This window comes from Pelophylax lessonae (assembly GCF_965119305.1).
Source record: "Pelophylax lessonae genome assembly, chromosome: 4".
Taxonomy (NCBI): domain Eukaryota; kingdom Metazoa; phylum Chordata; class Amphibia; order Anura; family Ranidae; genus Pelophylax; species Pelophylax lessonae.
In genome coordinates this window covers 165,960,957-165,978,733 of record NC_138771.1, presented here as the reverse complement: position 1 = coordinate 165,978,733, position 17,777 = coordinate 165,960,957, and the positions used below count along the sequence as shown (strand labels likewise).

General features: G+C 40.8%; 1 protein-coding gene across 1 annotated transcript in view; it reads left to right on the top strand.

Annotated features, from left to right (window-relative positions):
- Positions 1 to 315: 315 nt before the first annotated feature.
- The window catches only part of LOC309552574 (carboxypeptidase A5-like), a gene marked incomplete at its 3' end in the record, with an annotated part of 71,147 nt that continues 53,685 nt past the window's right edge, over positions 316 to 17,777 (top strand). Inside the window, exons 1-8 of the mRNA XM_082253523.1 lie at positions 316 to 394; positions 6,795 to 6,876; positions 8,077 to 8,211; positions 8,316 to 8,414; positions 9,880 to 9,981; positions 11,708 to 11,806; positions 12,547 to 12,657; positions 14,372 to 14,462. Coding sequence (XP_082109649.1) covers positions 330 to 394; positions 6,795 to 6,876; positions 8,077 to 8,211; positions 8,316 to 8,414; positions 9,880 to 9,981; positions 11,708 to 11,806; positions 12,547 to 12,657; positions 14,372 to 14,462 — 784 coding nt within the window. The 5' untranslated portion in view covers positions 316 to 329. The remainder of the gene's footprint in view (positions 395 to 6,794; positions 6,877 to 8,076; positions 8,212 to 8,315; positions 8,415 to 9,879; positions 9,982 to 11,707; positions 11,807 to 12,546; positions 12,658 to 14,371; positions 14,463 to 17,777) is intronic.

The following is a 17,777-nucleotide window of genomic DNA, read 5'->3' as shown; positions in this document are numbered from 1 at the left end:
GGCTCTTTAGATTCCAACATAAAGTTTACCAATTTAGCTGAAACCTTTGTTTAACATTAACATGTTTCCTGAATGGAAGATAAGATTTGTACAATGATGTAATATTGATTGTTTTACTTGTGTCCATTAACAAGTTTTACTGCTGTTAAAATTGTATGTTTAGTTTTAAATATACAAGTCTGATAAAGTAATACGTCTTATATCAGTGGCCTTGAGATAAGTAAACCATCTGTAGCTTCTCAAGCTTTTCACTCTGAGGCACGTATTGGTTTCCGTCCTACTTCACATAAATACTCGTCCCTTACTCTGCAGCATTCTCAGCTTCCACCATGAAACTTCTTCTGCTCCTCACTGCCCTGGTGGCAGGCGTTTTATCTGAGAAAAAATTTATAGGGTAAGTATGCTAAATGGCAGAGTGCACATTTCTCCTCCCAAGCTGATATTCAAAAATGTTTGAATTTTGTAGAATTTATTAGGTATGGGTAGATACAAGATTAGTCTTGAAGATGTTTCAGATAAAAAATCTCACAAAGTCAACCAGATTTTAGCTGCAATGTTTGTAGATGTTAGAAAGTCAAAGACAACATTTGAAAAGCTATTAGCAATAGTTTTTTTCTTTCTGCTTCCATTCTGCTTTAAAACTGTTTATACTAAGGGTTACGGTCCCAGGAAAATTAGAGTAGATAAACTTTTAATAGCTAACTAATGCTAAATTATGGAAGTACTGAGTCCCGCAGTAAAGAGTGATACAATTTTAGTTGGACTAGACATACACTATATTGTCAAAAGTATTGGGACGCCTGCTATTACACACACATGAACTTTAATGGCATCCCAGTCTTAGTCTGTAGGGTTCAATATTGAGTTGGCCCACCCTTTGCAGCTATAACAGCTTTAACTCTTCTGGGAAGGCTGTCTACAAGGTTTAGGAGTGTGTCGATGGGAATGTTTGACCATTCTTCCAGAAGCGCATTTGTAAGGTCAGGCACTGATGTTGGGGCAAGAAGGCCTGGCTCGCAATTTCCACTCTAATTTATCCCAAAGGTGTTCTATCGGGTTGAGGTCAGGACTCTGTGAAGGTCAGTCAAAGTTCCTCCACCCCAAACACGCTCATCCATGTCTTTATGGACCTTGCTTTGTGCACTATAATTATATAATGCATCTACACTGCCTGGCCAAAAAAAAAAAAAAAAAGTTGCCACCTGGAATTAACTAAGCAACTAACTAAACTAAGCATGCAGTAACTATCCTATTGGATAGTTACTGCATGTGCCCAAAGAATGAGGTCAGCTGACTACCTGAATATACTGAATGACCAGGTTATTCCATCAATGGATTTTTTCATCCCTGATGACACAGCCATATTTCAAGATGACAATGCCAGGATTAATCGGACTCAATTTGTGAAAGAGTGGTTCAGGAAACATGAGACATCATTTTCACACATGGATTGGCCACCACAGAGTCCAGAACTTAACCCCATTGAGAATCTTTGGGATTTGCTGGAGAAGGCTTTGTGCAGTGGTCTGATTCTCCCAAAATCAATACAAGATCTTGGGGAAAAATGAATGCATCACTAGACGGAAATAAATCTTGTGACATTGCAGAAGCTTATCGAAACAATGCCCCAGCAAATACGTGCCGTAATCTAAGCCAACGAAATATTAGAGTGTGTGTGACCTTTTTTTTTGTGGCGACTATTTTTTTTGGCCAGGCAGTGTATAATTTTTTCACACAAATAGAGCTTTCTTTTGGTGATATTTAGATACCACTGTTTTTTTTTAATGTTTTAATAAAAAAATTTATAATGTTCTAAAAAATCAAGAAATCCAGGAAAATTTGGAAAAAAACACATTTATTTTAGTTTCTGTTATAACATTTTCAAACAAATAATCTTTATTCATAATAACATATGTGTAAATAACCGTCAGATAAAAGTCCTCATGGGCAAAAACACATTAGCAGCGCTACATACATTTGTTTCTCAATAGATGAATATTTCTGCATAAATTTATAAAAAGTTCATAATGCCGTAGTACAGGAGCTACAAGTGAAGAGGAACCCAAATTCAGTGCTAGACGGTTGGCTCGTTGTTTGCAAAAACTTGCCTTTTTGTCTGGAATTTTGGGTTACATACCGCTGAAGAGTGAGGTGATATAGGAGGAGTGCAAGCGTTCTTTCTGTCGGTGGGAGGTGCAGTGTAACCATCTGTTTGAAAGTGTTAAAGGCGCAGTACCTACAGTCCTATCGGTGAGTGTTTAATACCTAGAGGCCAGCACTGAAGGTGTGGTGATGGTGCAGGTCTGATACCCTTATACACCGGTGAAGGACTCTCTCTATCTAACACAGGGGTGGGGAACCTTTTTTCTGCCAAGGGCCATTTGGATTTTTGTAACATCATTCGGGGGCTGTACAAAATGTATGCATAAATGTAATAGGCATTGCTTTGTGGCAAAAAACGCTGTAAAAAATTGCGTGACTTTGAGGTCACAAAAGTGTGAAAGGGGCCTTCAGTAATCAAGGTATAGTGTGCCCCCTTTCAATGCAGACTGACCACAGCGTGCCCCCCTTTCAATGCAGAGTGACAACAGCATGCCCCCTTTCAATGCAGACTGACCACAGCGTGCCCCCCTTTCAATGCGGAGTGACCACAGCGTGCCCTCTTTCAATGCGCAGTGACCCCAGCGTGCCCCCTTTCAATGCGGAGTGACCACAGCGTGCCCCCTTTTAATGCGGAGTGCCCCCTTTAATGCGGAGTGCCCACAGCGTGCCCCCTTTCAATGCAGAGTGCCCAGAGCTTGCCCCCTTTCAATGCGGAGTGCCCAGAGCGTGCCCCCTTTCAATGCGGAGTGCCCACAGCGTGCCCCCTTTCAATGCGGAGTGCCCACAATGTGCCCCCTTTCAATGCGGACTGACCACAGCGTGCCCCCTTTCAATGCGGAGTGACCACAGCGTGCCCCCTTTCAATGCGGAGTGACCACAGCATGCCCCCTTTCAATGCGGAGTGACCACGGCGTGCCCCCCTTTCAATGCGGAGTGACCACAGCGTGCCCCCTTTCAATGCGGAGTGCCCAGAGCGTGCCCCCTTTCAATGCGGAGTGCCCACAGCGTGCCCCCTTTCAATGCGGAGTGCCCACAGCGTGCCCCCTTTCAATGCGGAGTGCCCCCTTTCAATGCGGAGTGCCCAGAGCGTGCCCCCTTTCAATGCAGAGTGCCCAGAGCGTGCCCCCTTTCAATGCGGAGTGCCCACAGCGTGCCCCCTTTCAATGCGGAGTGCCCACAGCGTGCCCCCTTTCAATGCGGAGTGCCCACAGCGTGCCCCCTTTCAATGCAGAGTGCCCAGAGCGTGCCCCCTTTCAATGCGGAGTGCCCACAGCGTGCCCCCTTTCAATGCGGAGTGCCCACATCGTGCCCCCTTTCAATGCGGAGTGCCCCCTTTCAATGCGGAGTGCCCACAGCGTGCCCCCTTTCAATGCGGAGTGCCCAGAGTGTGCCCCCTTTCAATGCGGAGTGCCCAGAGCATGCCCCCTTTCAATGCGGAGTGCCCACAGCGTGCCCCCTTTCAATGCGGAGTGCCCCCTTTCAATGTGGAGTGCCCAGAGCATGCCCCCTTTCAATGCGGAGTGCCCAGAGCATGCCCCCTTTCAATGCGGAGTGCCCACAGCGTGCCCCCTTTCAATGCGGAGTGCCCACAGTGTGCCCCCTTTCAATGCGGAGGGATTGACCACGATGCAGAGTGAACAGCGTGCCAAGCCCCAGTGCACTTGACTTACCTGTTGTAGCGGCGGGCGGCTTCCTCTCTTCGTCTCTTCGAGTCCTCCCGCGTCCCGCCTCCCGCCTCCTCCTTGGCCAATGACATTGGCCGAGGAGGAGGCGGATCCGTGAGACAGTAGCGAATTTTTATTCGCTATTGTCACACAAATGGGCGGGCTCGAGGCGCACTGCTCTGCACCTCGGGTCCACCCTTTTCGGAGATTCACAGTGTCAGAACGGAGCCATCAGCTCCTTCTGACACAACGGCACAGGGGGGGGCGGAGCGCAACGATTGTGCAGGCCGGCCAGAAGGATGGTGCGGGCCGCATGCGGCCCGCGGGCCGGAGGTTCCCCACCCCTGATCTAACAGAATGACTACGTCTTTATGAACTTTTTATGAATTGATGCAGAAATATTCACCTGTTGAGAAACATATATATGTAGCGCTGCTAATGTGTTTTTTGTTCATAAGGACTCTTATCTGAGGGTTATTTACACATATGTTATTAAGTTATATTTGAGCTATAGCGGCTGCTCTGCTTAAGGTGTTATGTAATATATACTGTAATATTTTGATTTGAAGAGGTGTCTTGTAGCGCAGGTTGAATGTGGTACAGCTACATAAGAGTTTAGCGGTTTTTATATTCCTTTTCTTTATAATCTTTATTCATAAATGTAGGCCAAAATGTAGTCTGCTAGATTTCTTTGGTAAAAAATAACCCAAATCAGTTTATAATATTTAGTCTGTATGAGAGTTATAGAGTGTAAAAACTATGGTATATACTGTATATTTGAAAATTGATCAATGCTGATGTACTGAAGGCTTCATTCCAATGGGCCCTAAAATGCCAGAACAGTACAAATACCCCCCAAATGACCCCATTTTGGTATTTACAGTCTAAGGTATTTAGTAAGAGGCATGGCAAGTTTTTTGAAGTTGTTATTTTTTGTAACTATATTTTGGAAAATGAAGAAAAATAAAAAAAAAAATGTGTTTTTTGAACATTTTATTTTACATATTGTCACCAGTGCACTACAGTGTCATCATAAGACTTTTGTGGCAGTGATCAGGGATATTGACTGGTGACGATAGGTAAAAAAAATGTTATTCAGAGTAGTTCAGAGCCATGGTAACAATGTACTACTGGGGGTGATCAGGGATATTTTTTACACTATTTTAGCTTATAACAGTGTTGATCACTGCTATAAGCAATAGTTTTAGCTGTCGTAAATGAGCAGGTACCAAGAACTGTGATCCGATAGGGGCATAACAGTGCTCATGTACTCAGTGATGTAACAGTACATTGGTGAGCCTGTAGCTGCCACACACTTGCATGGGAGGGTGGCAAGTGGTAAAGCAGTAGTAAACTGTAAAAAAAAAAAAAAAAAAATGGTCCCCCTGCAATGTCAAAATGTGCTAGTATGCACCGCAAACTAGCACATTATGACTGACTTACCTATAAAACGGATCCCTCCAACACTCATTGTCATCGCTGACAAGATTCCATCTTCACCAGGTTTTCCTTCTGGGTTTGTGGGATTTTGCAGTTTCAATGGCTGAGCCACTATGACATCACTCCCGTGCATGTGTGCCGGAGTCACGATCATGGTGCATCACTCTCAATGGACGGCAAACTCGAGTGCGTTGTCCATTCAGAGCGCAGTGCTTTAACATGGCAGATAACATAGAGCAAGGGACAGAAAAGTGACATAAATGCCAAATATCTTACATACACTCACTTACTACCTTTGTAGAGCCCTAGCAACAAAGCATTTATATGACAACATATTCTAATATATGTTAAATTTCCAGGAGCTGACAATCTATTTTTAACTAATGTAGTAAAGTCCGAATTTTTATGGGTGAAAAAAAAAGAGGTTTGTTTTACAAAATATTTTGCTGGTAACCTACTTCCAATCTTAGTACATGAAGAGCCCATTCATATCAGGACCTTTCAATCATTTACCCATACTCCATTCATAGATCATGTTTCATTCATAGAAGCTGTTGTACAGCTTTTATTTTATCTAATTTTTTTCTTCTTTTCATTCTTTTTTTAAAAAAAAAAAGAAAAAAAAAACGGCCAGACAGATGCCGCCCACCGGCCGTCAGGGCAAGTATGGCCGGATCCACCTGAGGAGCGAGCCCCGGGGGGAACGGTGGCTGACGCCCCGCTCCCCAGCCCGGGCCGTCATCCGAGGACGTCCCGACCGCGCACCCCCGGCCTCCCGCCCTGGCGGCGGTGCGTACAGCTTTTATGAGTGGCAGAGCTGTGCGAAAAGGGCCCGTGACAGCCAATTAGCTCTATTAACCACCACCACACCAGAAGATTACAGTGGCGAGGAGGGGATGTGGATGGAAGAGAATTTCTCCTAAAAGAAGAGGCATCAGACCAAGGGACACAAATTACTGATTGTAAATAAGGCCTCATGCACACTGGACATTATAAAAGCTGTAGAATGAGTTTTGCAGCTTTTTTGCAGGTGCATTTTTATGCATTCTTTAGCTTTTGCTAGCAAAACTATACTCCCACAAAAGCTCATGGCTCAAAAACGCTCATAAGTGCTGAATACTATAGCCGGAGTTTTTCAGCGTTTGTTAGCTGTTTTCAGAGTTAGAGCATTTTACAGCTGAAAACTCCTCTTCAAACCCACTAGCTCTAGGTTTTTATCCAGCCAGAAAACACCTCTGCCAAAAAACGCTGATAAAAGCCAAAGCTGGGGAGTTTATTGACTGCAGAAAAAAATGCCCAAAGCTGAAAACACTAGCTGTAAATACGTCCAGTGTGCATGAGGCCTGAATTATGTTTTTTGTGCTGATTTTACCTGTGACCTATTGCTCCATACTCTGAGTTGAAAGTGATATAAAATACAGTATATAAGACAGGTTGTCATTGTCTATATAACAGAGGGATATGTATTTAGAATTAGTGGCGCAGGTGGATGCATTGGAACATATCTTTAAATGACACCTTTGAGCAAACAAGATACAGTAGCATATTGGTCATACTTAGTAAACTTTGTAATATTCTCTTCTGCAGAGAGCAGGTGCTGCGAATCAAGGCAAACAGCAATGAGCAAATCGGTCTGCTGCAAGATTTACAATCTTTGACACATCTGCAGGTACAAACACTAGCATATTGTATGCAAAAATGCTTTTTTAACATATATATATACAATTAAAACATTTTCCCCAAAAAATATTTAAATTAATTATTTCTATGAATTCAATCCAGTCTGTCAACCCTTTCTCTTTTACTTGCACTAAAAGTGATATTATGGTCTGACAGAGATGCTGCAGCCACAATATTAATGTAGGCTGTTCATCTTTCCTGTTTGTCAGGAAAGAATTTTAGGAAACCTATCAACATCACTCCTGCCATAGGGCTCATATAGGTGGGCTGTGTATATTCACAGCAAACTTACATTAAAAATGCACTTGCACTTTCCTCTAAGTTTTTTAAATTTACCCAAACTGTGTAGAGTTGATTGCTATTCTAAGGCCTGTTCTAAGTTATGTGTGACCTGTTTTTCTTTATATTTCTTTGGGAGCTGCCAGATTTTCCTACTGCTTCACAAATTCTTCAATCACAGAAAAAACAAATAAAATGAAGGCTTTGATTACATTTTAGCATTTGGTTCCGGTTCCTGTTGGCAATGACCAATTCTATTTGTTTATGTTATGTTCTATGGTACCATCTCTGCCACTGGTACTTTTCCTTAGCTTGTTTAGCTGTCAGTCTTCACCAACTAAACTATTCCTGCTAGTCTGTGAGTACTTGCTTTCAGAGCCTGCACCTTAATAAAGCCTGTTTCCACTATTCTATGGCTTTGCACATCCTTGCACATTCTAGCAAGTCTGCAATTTTCATCCAGGTTCCTTAAACACAGCCTCCTTTCCCAGTCCTCAAATGTGCTGAAGATCCATATAATAGACACACCCTGCCTCTAAGAGATCCAGCATCTAATTAATTTACTGCTCCTTCAAAAATGGTCACTGTGAAACAGTTATGCGCACTACCAGCCCATAGTTTATTTTACCACCTCCAGTGATTCTTATTAGCATAAATATATGTTCCCACATCTGATTCTCCCAGTGGTTTCCAAGCAGTATAGGGGGTAGGTCCAAGTCCAAGCCTCCTTGTATATGCCAAGCCATGAGATGTACCATGCAGAGTGAGCATATGTACCACTAGTGATACGTGCCTCATACTCTGGGAAATATTACATAGCAATAAGCATTTCCCCCTTTGTAGTGATTTAAGCTTGTATCAGGAACCCTGACTGGTAATATGCATAATAAGTCCCTTTTCACTTTTAAAGCTTGACTTCTGGACTGAACCTGCCAAACCTGATATTCCAGTTGATGTCCGAGTTCCATTCACAAGTCTTCAGTCTGTGAAGTCCTATCTGGAATATAACAACATTGACTACTCCATCATGATAGAAGACCTGCAGGTAAATTAGTTGAACTTGACATGTGCAAAATGATTATAGGATATTTGGACATGATAACTGGATTTGTTTTTTTCTAATTATTCATTGGTACATATTTCTTGTAGGAAGTGATCAACAAAGAGAAAGAAGAAATGGAAAGCAATGAAAGAAAGGAACGCAACTCTGGCTCTTTTAACTTTGCCGCGTATCACACCTTGGATAATGTAAGAAATCAAATCTATTCGATTTTATAAACTAGTGATCCTTAACCTTCTGTGCATTGTATTCATTGGCATAATATCAGTAAATAACTATAACTATAATTTACAAAATGCAGGAAAAGTTGCTTTTCATTATTTGCCATTTCTATGTATAGGTTAGATATGTCTAACTCGGTGTGACGGTGGAGCGTTGCAGCTCTCGTTTAGCCACAGTTTAGCCGCGATCACGTGCCCCCGGGGCCGCGTGGCATGGCGATCGTGTTCCTGGGACACGGCGTGACCCTGATTTCGGCAAAGAGCCATGCCCATGGCTCTTTACCCATGTGATCAGCTGTGTCCAATCACAGCCAATCACATGTAAACAAGGAAGTGCCATTTATCTGCTTTTCCTCTCTCACACTCACAGAGTGATAAACAGCATCTCCTCCCAGGGAAGACTTGTTAAGGTAATCAGGACACTGATCATCAGTGCCCCGAATACATTGCAGCCCCAACAGTGCTCATTAGTGATGCCACTCTGTGCCCATCAGTGACACCAGTCTGTGCCCATCAGTGCCACCTATCATTGCCCATAAGGGCCACCTATCAGTGCCCATCAGTGCCACCTATCATTTGCCATAAGTTATGCCAATCAGTGCTGCCTTTCAGTGCCCATCGGTGCCGCCCATCAGTTCCAATCAGTGACGCCCATCAGTGCCATCTATCATTGCCCATAAGTGCTGTCTATCAGTGCCCTCAGTGCCACCTATCAGTGCCCATCAGTTCTGAATATTAGCGCCTCTTCATTAGTGCCACCCCATCAGTGCTCTTCAATGCCCATCAGTGCCGCCCATTAGTGACCATTAGTGCAGCCTCATCAGCGCACATCAGTGTAGGAGAAAAATTACTTATTTTAAAAATTTGCTGACAGAAAATAAGAAAAACTTTTTTTTCAAATTTTTTTTGGTCTTTTCTAATTTTTTTGGGGAAAAAATTTAAAAAACCAGCAGTGATTAAATACGACCAAAAGAAAGCTCTATCCGTGTAAATAAAATGATAAAAAATAAAAAATTAATTTGGGTACAGTGTAGCATGACCGCGCAATTGTCATTCAAATTGCAACAGCACTGAAAGCTAAAAATTGGCCTGGGCAGGAAAGGGGTGAAAGTGCCCTGTATTGAAGTAGTGTAAAACGTTAGACAATCTCAAGGCACACTTTAAAATTATGGACAGTCTCAAGGCACCCCATTCTAAAATGTAAAAGAAAACATTCTAATAGCTTTACATAATGCAGTAACATCCACACATAGGACACCCAAAGTTAGAGGTGATTTATTCTTCCAAAGCAAATACATTGTTGCACACTGGTACTGACTAGAATTCCAATGCTTTTGAACAGAATATGTGTTTACAGTATATGTTCAGCTGTGATGAAAATGTAACGGAATATTTTCTTCTCATAATCTCTATTTTGTCTTCTTTATTTTAGATAAACTATGCCCTTGACCTCATTATAGCAGATTTCAGATCAATTGTCAGCAAACAACAGATTGGTAACTCTTATGAAGGGCGTCCCCTTAATGTTCTTAAGGTAATTCTACTAATAATGTTTGAGATACAGTATGAGATAGATTAATAATATCATATTTTAAGGATGACTCAAAAGTTTTCTACAGCTGTAGCAGACGTGAGCTGCAGGTAGTACATGTTTTGCTTTTTTGTTTTTTAACTATAACATTTTTATTATTTTATGAAAACATAACAGAGAATTATTGACAATTGACGATTCCTTATGAAATTTCTTAGCGGTGCTTGATATACATTGCATACATTAAAAGAAAGGGAACTAATTGTAAAAAGGTTACAACAAGGTAATGTTTAAATTCTTGACAACTAGATCCTGCTTACCCCAATCGGGCTCAAACTGTAAGTAGAGATTGGCTACCAATCTAATATTGCCAACAAGGAAGAAAGAAAAGAATGCTAGACAACATGCTGCATTAAAATCTCATTATTAGTAGCCCATTATTTCAGTGTGTAGTAAATGTTTAATCACAAAACACATAACAGAATTACATTTTCTGGAGAAAGGAAAGATGTTTTTGACCTCCAAATTGCCAATGTGTTTAAAAGAAAATATAGGAACCCAATAGGTTCTAAACCCACGCAAATCAATAGCCAAAAAACAAATACTGTAAACTACAATAAAGAGCTGCGTGGTGTAAAGTGTGAAAAACGCCTAAACTGTGAAAAAGAAACAAGGATACCGCACTATTAAGTTATAAAATACATATCGTCATAGTGAATAAACAAATAAATAAATACATCTTCTTTTAAATTATATAAAATCTATAAAATATGTGAAGTCCATAAATGATCCCACATGTGAATAACGACCTCACTGAATATAGGAAAGGTTCCTCTCCACCCGCATGCAAACGCACTATGCACCCACAGACTTAATTGACCCCTATTACAGGTAGTCAAATTACGCATATGGGAAATTCCAAGATGTCCTACATGAGGTCACAGGAAAGATTTCAAACCGCTGATATCATCCATTCAATGTGTATATAAATAGCTTATTCAAAGCTCCAGTGTTGCCATATGGAGAGGAAAGAACACTCTCATGGTGCAGTATTTCAAATCCTCTATTTAAAAAAGAAGGTTGTATTACACTTACATCAAAGAAGACAGGGATCACCATGTACTGTACAGATATCGCCGGTTTGCGCTCCACCTGCATTCCAGCTGACAGGAAATGGCGTATCTCAAACACCACCCAACGCCGTTTCATCAGCCTATGTCTGACGTCCTCAGGGGGTAAGTATACGTTGATCACGTGTGGGATCATATATGGACTTTACAATTTTTATGTATTTTCTATAATTTAAATGAAGATGTATTTATTTATTTGTTTATTCACTATGGTGATATGTATTTTATAATATAAGAGCGTGTTTTTTTTTTGCCATATTTGTTTACTCACTTAAAATATAGTAGTCCTGCCTTCATTTATATTTTGTGTATAATTAAAGAAACTATAATTATGACTGCAGTACAAAACAAGTGTTACAATCAAAATATTAACTGCTATTTATTTTGAAAAATAAAAAAAATGCAGGACACATATTTTTGGCATTTCATTTACTGTAGTTTCAAATACCACCATTTTGTTCTATTTTTGCTTTCGCAAGTCCTGCATAGTATCAGGGATTGTAATTTAAAAATATAAACTGTGAGACCAAAAAAATGAAAATCACTTGACTTCATTGATAGGTTATACAAATAATTAAAATACAGTATTCTGCTTACAGTTCAGCACTGGAGCCGGTCGCCCTGGCATTTGGATAGATGCTGGTATTCATGCACGTGAGTGGGTTACTCAAGCTACTGCCCTGTGGACTGCATATAAGGTAACTGCAATCTACACAATGGAAAGTAATAAATATTTCTGTGCTTCACATAATCCAAAAACAGTGGGAATCCTTAAAAAGGCATGTGTATGAAGAATTGTAGAGGTTAAAGTGATTGTAAACCCACGCATTGAAAAACTATTTATTTAGTTTAAAATAGAAATGAATGGCAAAAAAATTGTATATACATATAAGATATATATATACATATATATATATATATATATATATATATATACAGTATATATATTTTTTCTTTCCCCTTTTTTTAGAAGTGATCACATTCCCCCAGCTACATTAGAGCTGGGGGAGGAGAAACAGCGGCACACTAATCTTCCCAGAAGATCTGTCTTTCCTAGAGAACTGACCATACTGTGCTCTCATGCCTAGTGTGGTCAATTTTTTATAGGAAAGCAGAGGATCTGGCAGGAACACCAGGGATTTTGCACAAAGCAAGCAATACAAAGAGAACAGGATATTTTTCCATACAAGTACATGGTACAGCAGGCGCATATCAGGGATATGAAATTTAGGTTTATATATATTCTAATTTTATATTATTTGGTAAACGTTCCCAATTTTTTGTCTTTGAAAACCTAGTACTTCAACCAACTGGTATAAAATGGGAAAATTATGTTAAGTTAATCAAAATATGTAAGGGCCACAGTAACTCCCTGCCAATACTCCTCTGTTTTAAATGTACATTTATTTACAGCAAAATCTGATTTGTATTTTTAAAGCTTGCTTCTGACTATGGAAAGGATGCATCTATTACCTCTTTGTTGAATAAATATGATGTCTTCCTGATGGTTGTCACCAATCCTGATGGATATGCCTTCTCTCACTCATCAGTAAGTATCTAATATTAATGATATTTCCAAGTGGTACCAAGTTCAATCCAACATAGTAATACCAAATTGAGTCTAGTTCTAAGTATTCCAACGCTGATATGAGAAGAAAGCACAGAATAACACTGCCTGACCAAAAAAAAAGTCGCTACCAAAAAAAAAAGGTCACACACTCTAATATTTTGTTGACTTAGATTACGGCACACATTTGCTGTGGCATTGTTTTTCGACAAGCTTCTGCAATGTCACAAGATTTATTTCCGTCCAGTGTTGCATTCATTTTTCCACAAGATATTGTATTGATGATGGGAGAGTCTGACCACTGCTCAAAGGCTTCTCCAGCACATCCCAAAGATTCTCAATAGGGTTAGGTTCTGGACTCTGTGGTGGCCAATCATTGTTTGAAAATTATGTCTCATGCTCCCGGAACCACTCTTTCACAATTTGAATCCTGGCATTGTTATCTTGGAATATGCCCTTGCCATCAGGGAAGAAAAAATCCATTGATGGAATAACCTGGTCATTCAGTATATTCAGGTAGTCAGCTGACCTAATTCTTTGGGCACATGCAGTACCTAGCCAATATGATAGTTACTGCATGCTTAGTTTAGTTAGTAGCTTAGTTAATTCCAGGTGGCAACTTTTTTTTTGGCCAGGCAGTGTACATTGCTGCGATAGTAAAAAACCACCTTGTAGTAGTGAGAACAATTTAGACTATTTTTCCTAGTTGCCTTTCAAATGGAGCTGGATGTATAGCAGGAATATTGTAAAATGACAAGGGGAGCATTTCTAAGTGTATTGGTTTTTCGGGTTAGACTGATTGGGTAGGAAGATTCATGTAGAATTTCAGCCAGCAGTTTCTTCAAGGTTTATTTTGAGACCCAACTTGCTGTTATTCCTCTTGAATTTTTCATTTATATGTTTATTTAGTCTTCTATTGTTTGAACTCAATTGATTTGTGTCCTTTTCAACCTAACTAGCCATACATTATAACCATGTAACTATTAGCTATGGCTGTATTAAAAATAAACCTTTACTTAAGGGTAAAATATAATGGTTTGGGGTCGTTTTGTTTTCTTTTTAGTTTATGAGTTATCTGTATATTTACTTTGCATTAGGCCCCGTTCACATAGCAGCGACGCTACTTCCCGGGGCAACCTCCGAGGTCGCGGCGCGCTGCTCGCCCCGCGACCTCGGAGCGGCCGGCACGGACTTCATAACATTGAAGTCTATGACGGTCGCTCCGGGTCGCCCCAAAGAAGCTCCGGACCCTTTTTCTAAGTCGCTCCTATTAGAACGGGTCCGCAGCTTCCCTATGGAAGGCGACCTACGGCGACCTGTGAGGCGACCAGGTCACTTCACAGTTAGCCCCAGTGTGAACGGGGACTAAACGGTCCTTGTTTTAGAAATAAACATTTAATACAGAAGGATTTTCAGAGCACTATGAGATAACTAAAGTGAGAATGCGAGAACCTGCCATTGTCTAATTGAAACTTTAGACTGAGCTGTCTGTTAAGAGATTAGTCACTTTAATTAGTTATTCAGTTCTGTGTGTAATTGCCGTTTCAGTTACAGAGCTTTGTAAACAACAGGCTTTTTGCAATAGACTGCTAAGCAGCCTCAGAAAGATATGTAAAAGGGAAATTAGAGCTCCATCAGCTGACTAAAAATCAACAAGATATTAGTATGAAACATATTACTATTCAATATTTTTTAGAACCGTATGTGGCGTAAAACCCGTTCCGTCAATAAAGGCAGCTCATGCGCAGGTGTTGATCCCAACAGAAACTGGAATGCAGGCTTTGGAGGTAACTACAACTTTACAAACCATGGATTATAATCTAAGTTTCATCCATTACTTCCCACCACCCCAAAATTTTAAAGGATGATTTAAAAAATTGTTATTATTGTTTTTAGTCTGTTGTTTACACTAGTAATGTCATATTTTAGAGAGGATACGATAAACCAAAACAGAAGAGTGTGCAATATTACTTATATGGGCAATTCTAAAATTCTCAAACACACTAATCAATATGTTCAAAGAGCCATAATACTATATACAATTGGAAAACTATAATGAAAGTATAGTTATTAGCTTAATTTTGAGTATTGGGAATGCCTGCCTTTATACACACATGAACTTTAATGGCATCCCAGTCTTAGTCTGTAGGGTTCAATATTGAGTTGACCCACCCTTTGCAGCTGTAACAGCTTCAACTCTTCTGGGAAGGCTGTCCACAAGGTTTAGGAGTGTGTCTATGGGAATGTTTGACCATTCTTCCAGAAGCGCATTTGTGAGGTCAGGCACTGATGTTGGATAAGAAGGCCTGGCTCACAGTCTCCACTTGAATTCATCCCAAAGGTGTTCTATCGAGTTGAGATCAGGACTCTGTGCAGGTCCGTCAAGTTTCTCCACCCCAAACTCGCTTATCCATGTCTTTATGGACCTTGCTTTGTGCACTGGTGCACAGTCATGTTGGAACAGGAAGGGGCCATCCCCAAACTGTTGCCACAAAGTTGGCAGCATGAAATTGTCCAAAATGTTTTGGTATGCTGACACCTTAAGATTTCGCTTCACTGGAACTAAGGGGCCAAGCCCAACCCCTGAAAAACAACCCCACACTATAATCCCCCCTCCACCAAATTATTTGGACAGAGTCCTGACCTCAACCCGATAGAACACCTTTGGGATGAATTAGAGTGGAGACTGCGAGCCAGGCCTTCTTTTCCAACATCAGTGCCTGACCTCACAAATGCACTTCTGGAAGAATTGTCAAACATTCCCATAGACACACTCCTAAACCTTGTGGACAGCCTTCCCAGAAGAGTTGAAGCTGTTATAACTGCAAAGGGTGGGCCAACTCAATATTGAACCCTACGGACTAAGACTGGGATGCCATTAAAATTCTGTGCATGTAAAGGCAGGTGTCCCAAAACTTTTGACAATATAGTTTATGTGATTCTGCATCGGCGTACCACTGCCCGCCTGGTTGTGCTGTGATTCATCACAACACATGCCAATCACTGGGTCCCAGCCAGTGATTGACCACCGATCGACTCTGAGCTTCACAGAAAGCAGCTCTGTGAGTGTAAACAACACAGAGCTATGTTCAGTGACAGAAGATCTTTGCTAAGCAAGGGATGAAAACAACTTTCTCCCCAGTAAAAGCAGGATACAGTACAAACATAAACACTTGTTAGGCAGATATTTAACCCCTGGATCGCCCTAGATGTTAACCCAGTGTCATTAGTACAGTAACCTTGCATATTATTAGCACGTATCACTGTATTAATGTCATTGGTAATGTCAGTGGCAGTTAGTTAGTTCCCACAAAGTGTCAGTTAGTGTCAGCTTGTCCGCTGTCCTGTTATAAGTTGCTGATCACCGCCATTACTAGTATAAAAAAAAAGAAACAAATTATAAATCCAGTATACAGTATATCCCATAATTTGCAGAAGCTATAACTTTCACGCAAACAAATCAATATACACTTACTGGGATTTTTTTTTACCAAAGACATGCAGCAAAATAAATTTCGGCCAAAATCTATCAGGTGATTTGTTTTTGTTTTTTTGCTTTTTTAATGGGATATGTTTTAAAGCAGAAAATAAAAAAAATATATTTTTTTTTTCAAAACAAATACCACCAAAAGAAGGCTCTATGTATGTGAAAAAAAAAATCATATCAATTTTGTTTGTGTACAGGGTTGCATGACCACGCAATTATCAGTTAAAATAGCTCCAAGCAGCAGAGCGAAATGTGTTGTGGGAGTAGCCTGGTTGGAGCCCAGGCTGAGGTTGCTGAACACCATTGCACCATAGTGGGTCTGCTTTGATGGCTTAAGGGACAATAACTTTGCTACACACTGATGTCTGTTGCTGGGACAAGCTCCTTCTCCAGCCAGAACTCACAGCAGTGGACTGAGGGCTTCAAATCCTGAGCGGCTCACATACAATTTTCTTCGGTTTAACCACTTCAGCCCGGCAGATTTGGCTGCTCAAAGCCCAGGCCCTATTTTGCGATTCGGCACTGCGTGACTTTATAGGACAATTGCGCGGTCGTGCGACACTGTACCCAAATGAAATTGACGTCATTCTTTTCCCACAAACAGAGCTTTCTTTTGGTGGTATTTGATCACCTGTGCGATTTTTATTTTTTGCGCTATAAACAAAAAAAGAGCGACAATTTTGAAACAATAATATTTTTCAAATTTTTTATATAAAATTCTCAAAAAAATGTAAAAATCTAGATTTTTTAACATTTTATTTGCTTTCTGCTACATATTTTTGGTAAAAAAAAATCGCAATAAGCGTATTTTGATTGATTTGTGCAAAATTTATTGCGTTTACTAACTACGGGAAAGATTTATGTCATTTTTATTGTTTTTTTTTAACTAGTAATGGCGGCAATCTGCGATTTTTTGGGGGGGACTGCGACATTGCGGTGGACAGATCGGACCCCTGACTGACATTTTTGACACTTTTGGGGGTACCAGTGGCATTACTACAGTAATCAGTGCTATAAATATGCACTGTTACTATAAAAATGACACTGACAGGGAAGGGGTTAACTTTATTGGTGATCAAGGGGTTAAGTGTGTTCCTAGGGGCATGATTCTAACTGTTAGGGGGCGTGGCTAGTGAAGTAACCACAGAGACATGCAATCCTATGTAGCAGGATTGCATAGCCTCTGTGCCTACTTCAGTGAGAATGACAGATGGCTGTGTTTACATCAGCCGTCTGTCTTTCTCCCTCTCCTGTGGGAGATCGTGAGTGGACGGCGGCAATCGGAGTCACCGGTCACAAGCGCTGGCTAGGCAGGGAATGAGCGGGGGCGGGAGCGCGTCTCCGGCGGCGTGCGCTCATCCCCTACAGGCTCTTTGGCAAGCGACGTAGTACTACGTCACTTTGCCTGTAAGCAGCTGCGTGCCGCAGTAAATGTACAGGAGGTGGTCAGCAAGTGGTTAAAGTAGCACAGTGCCACATAGCAAACATTTTCCTGATCATTAGATAGTAAAACCTTTCCGGAGCTGAAGTGGTTAACATATAGGCATTTTATAAGTTCTGTAATGTCCTTAGTCTACAACCAACAACTACCATGTCAGATCTAAAGCAGAGATAA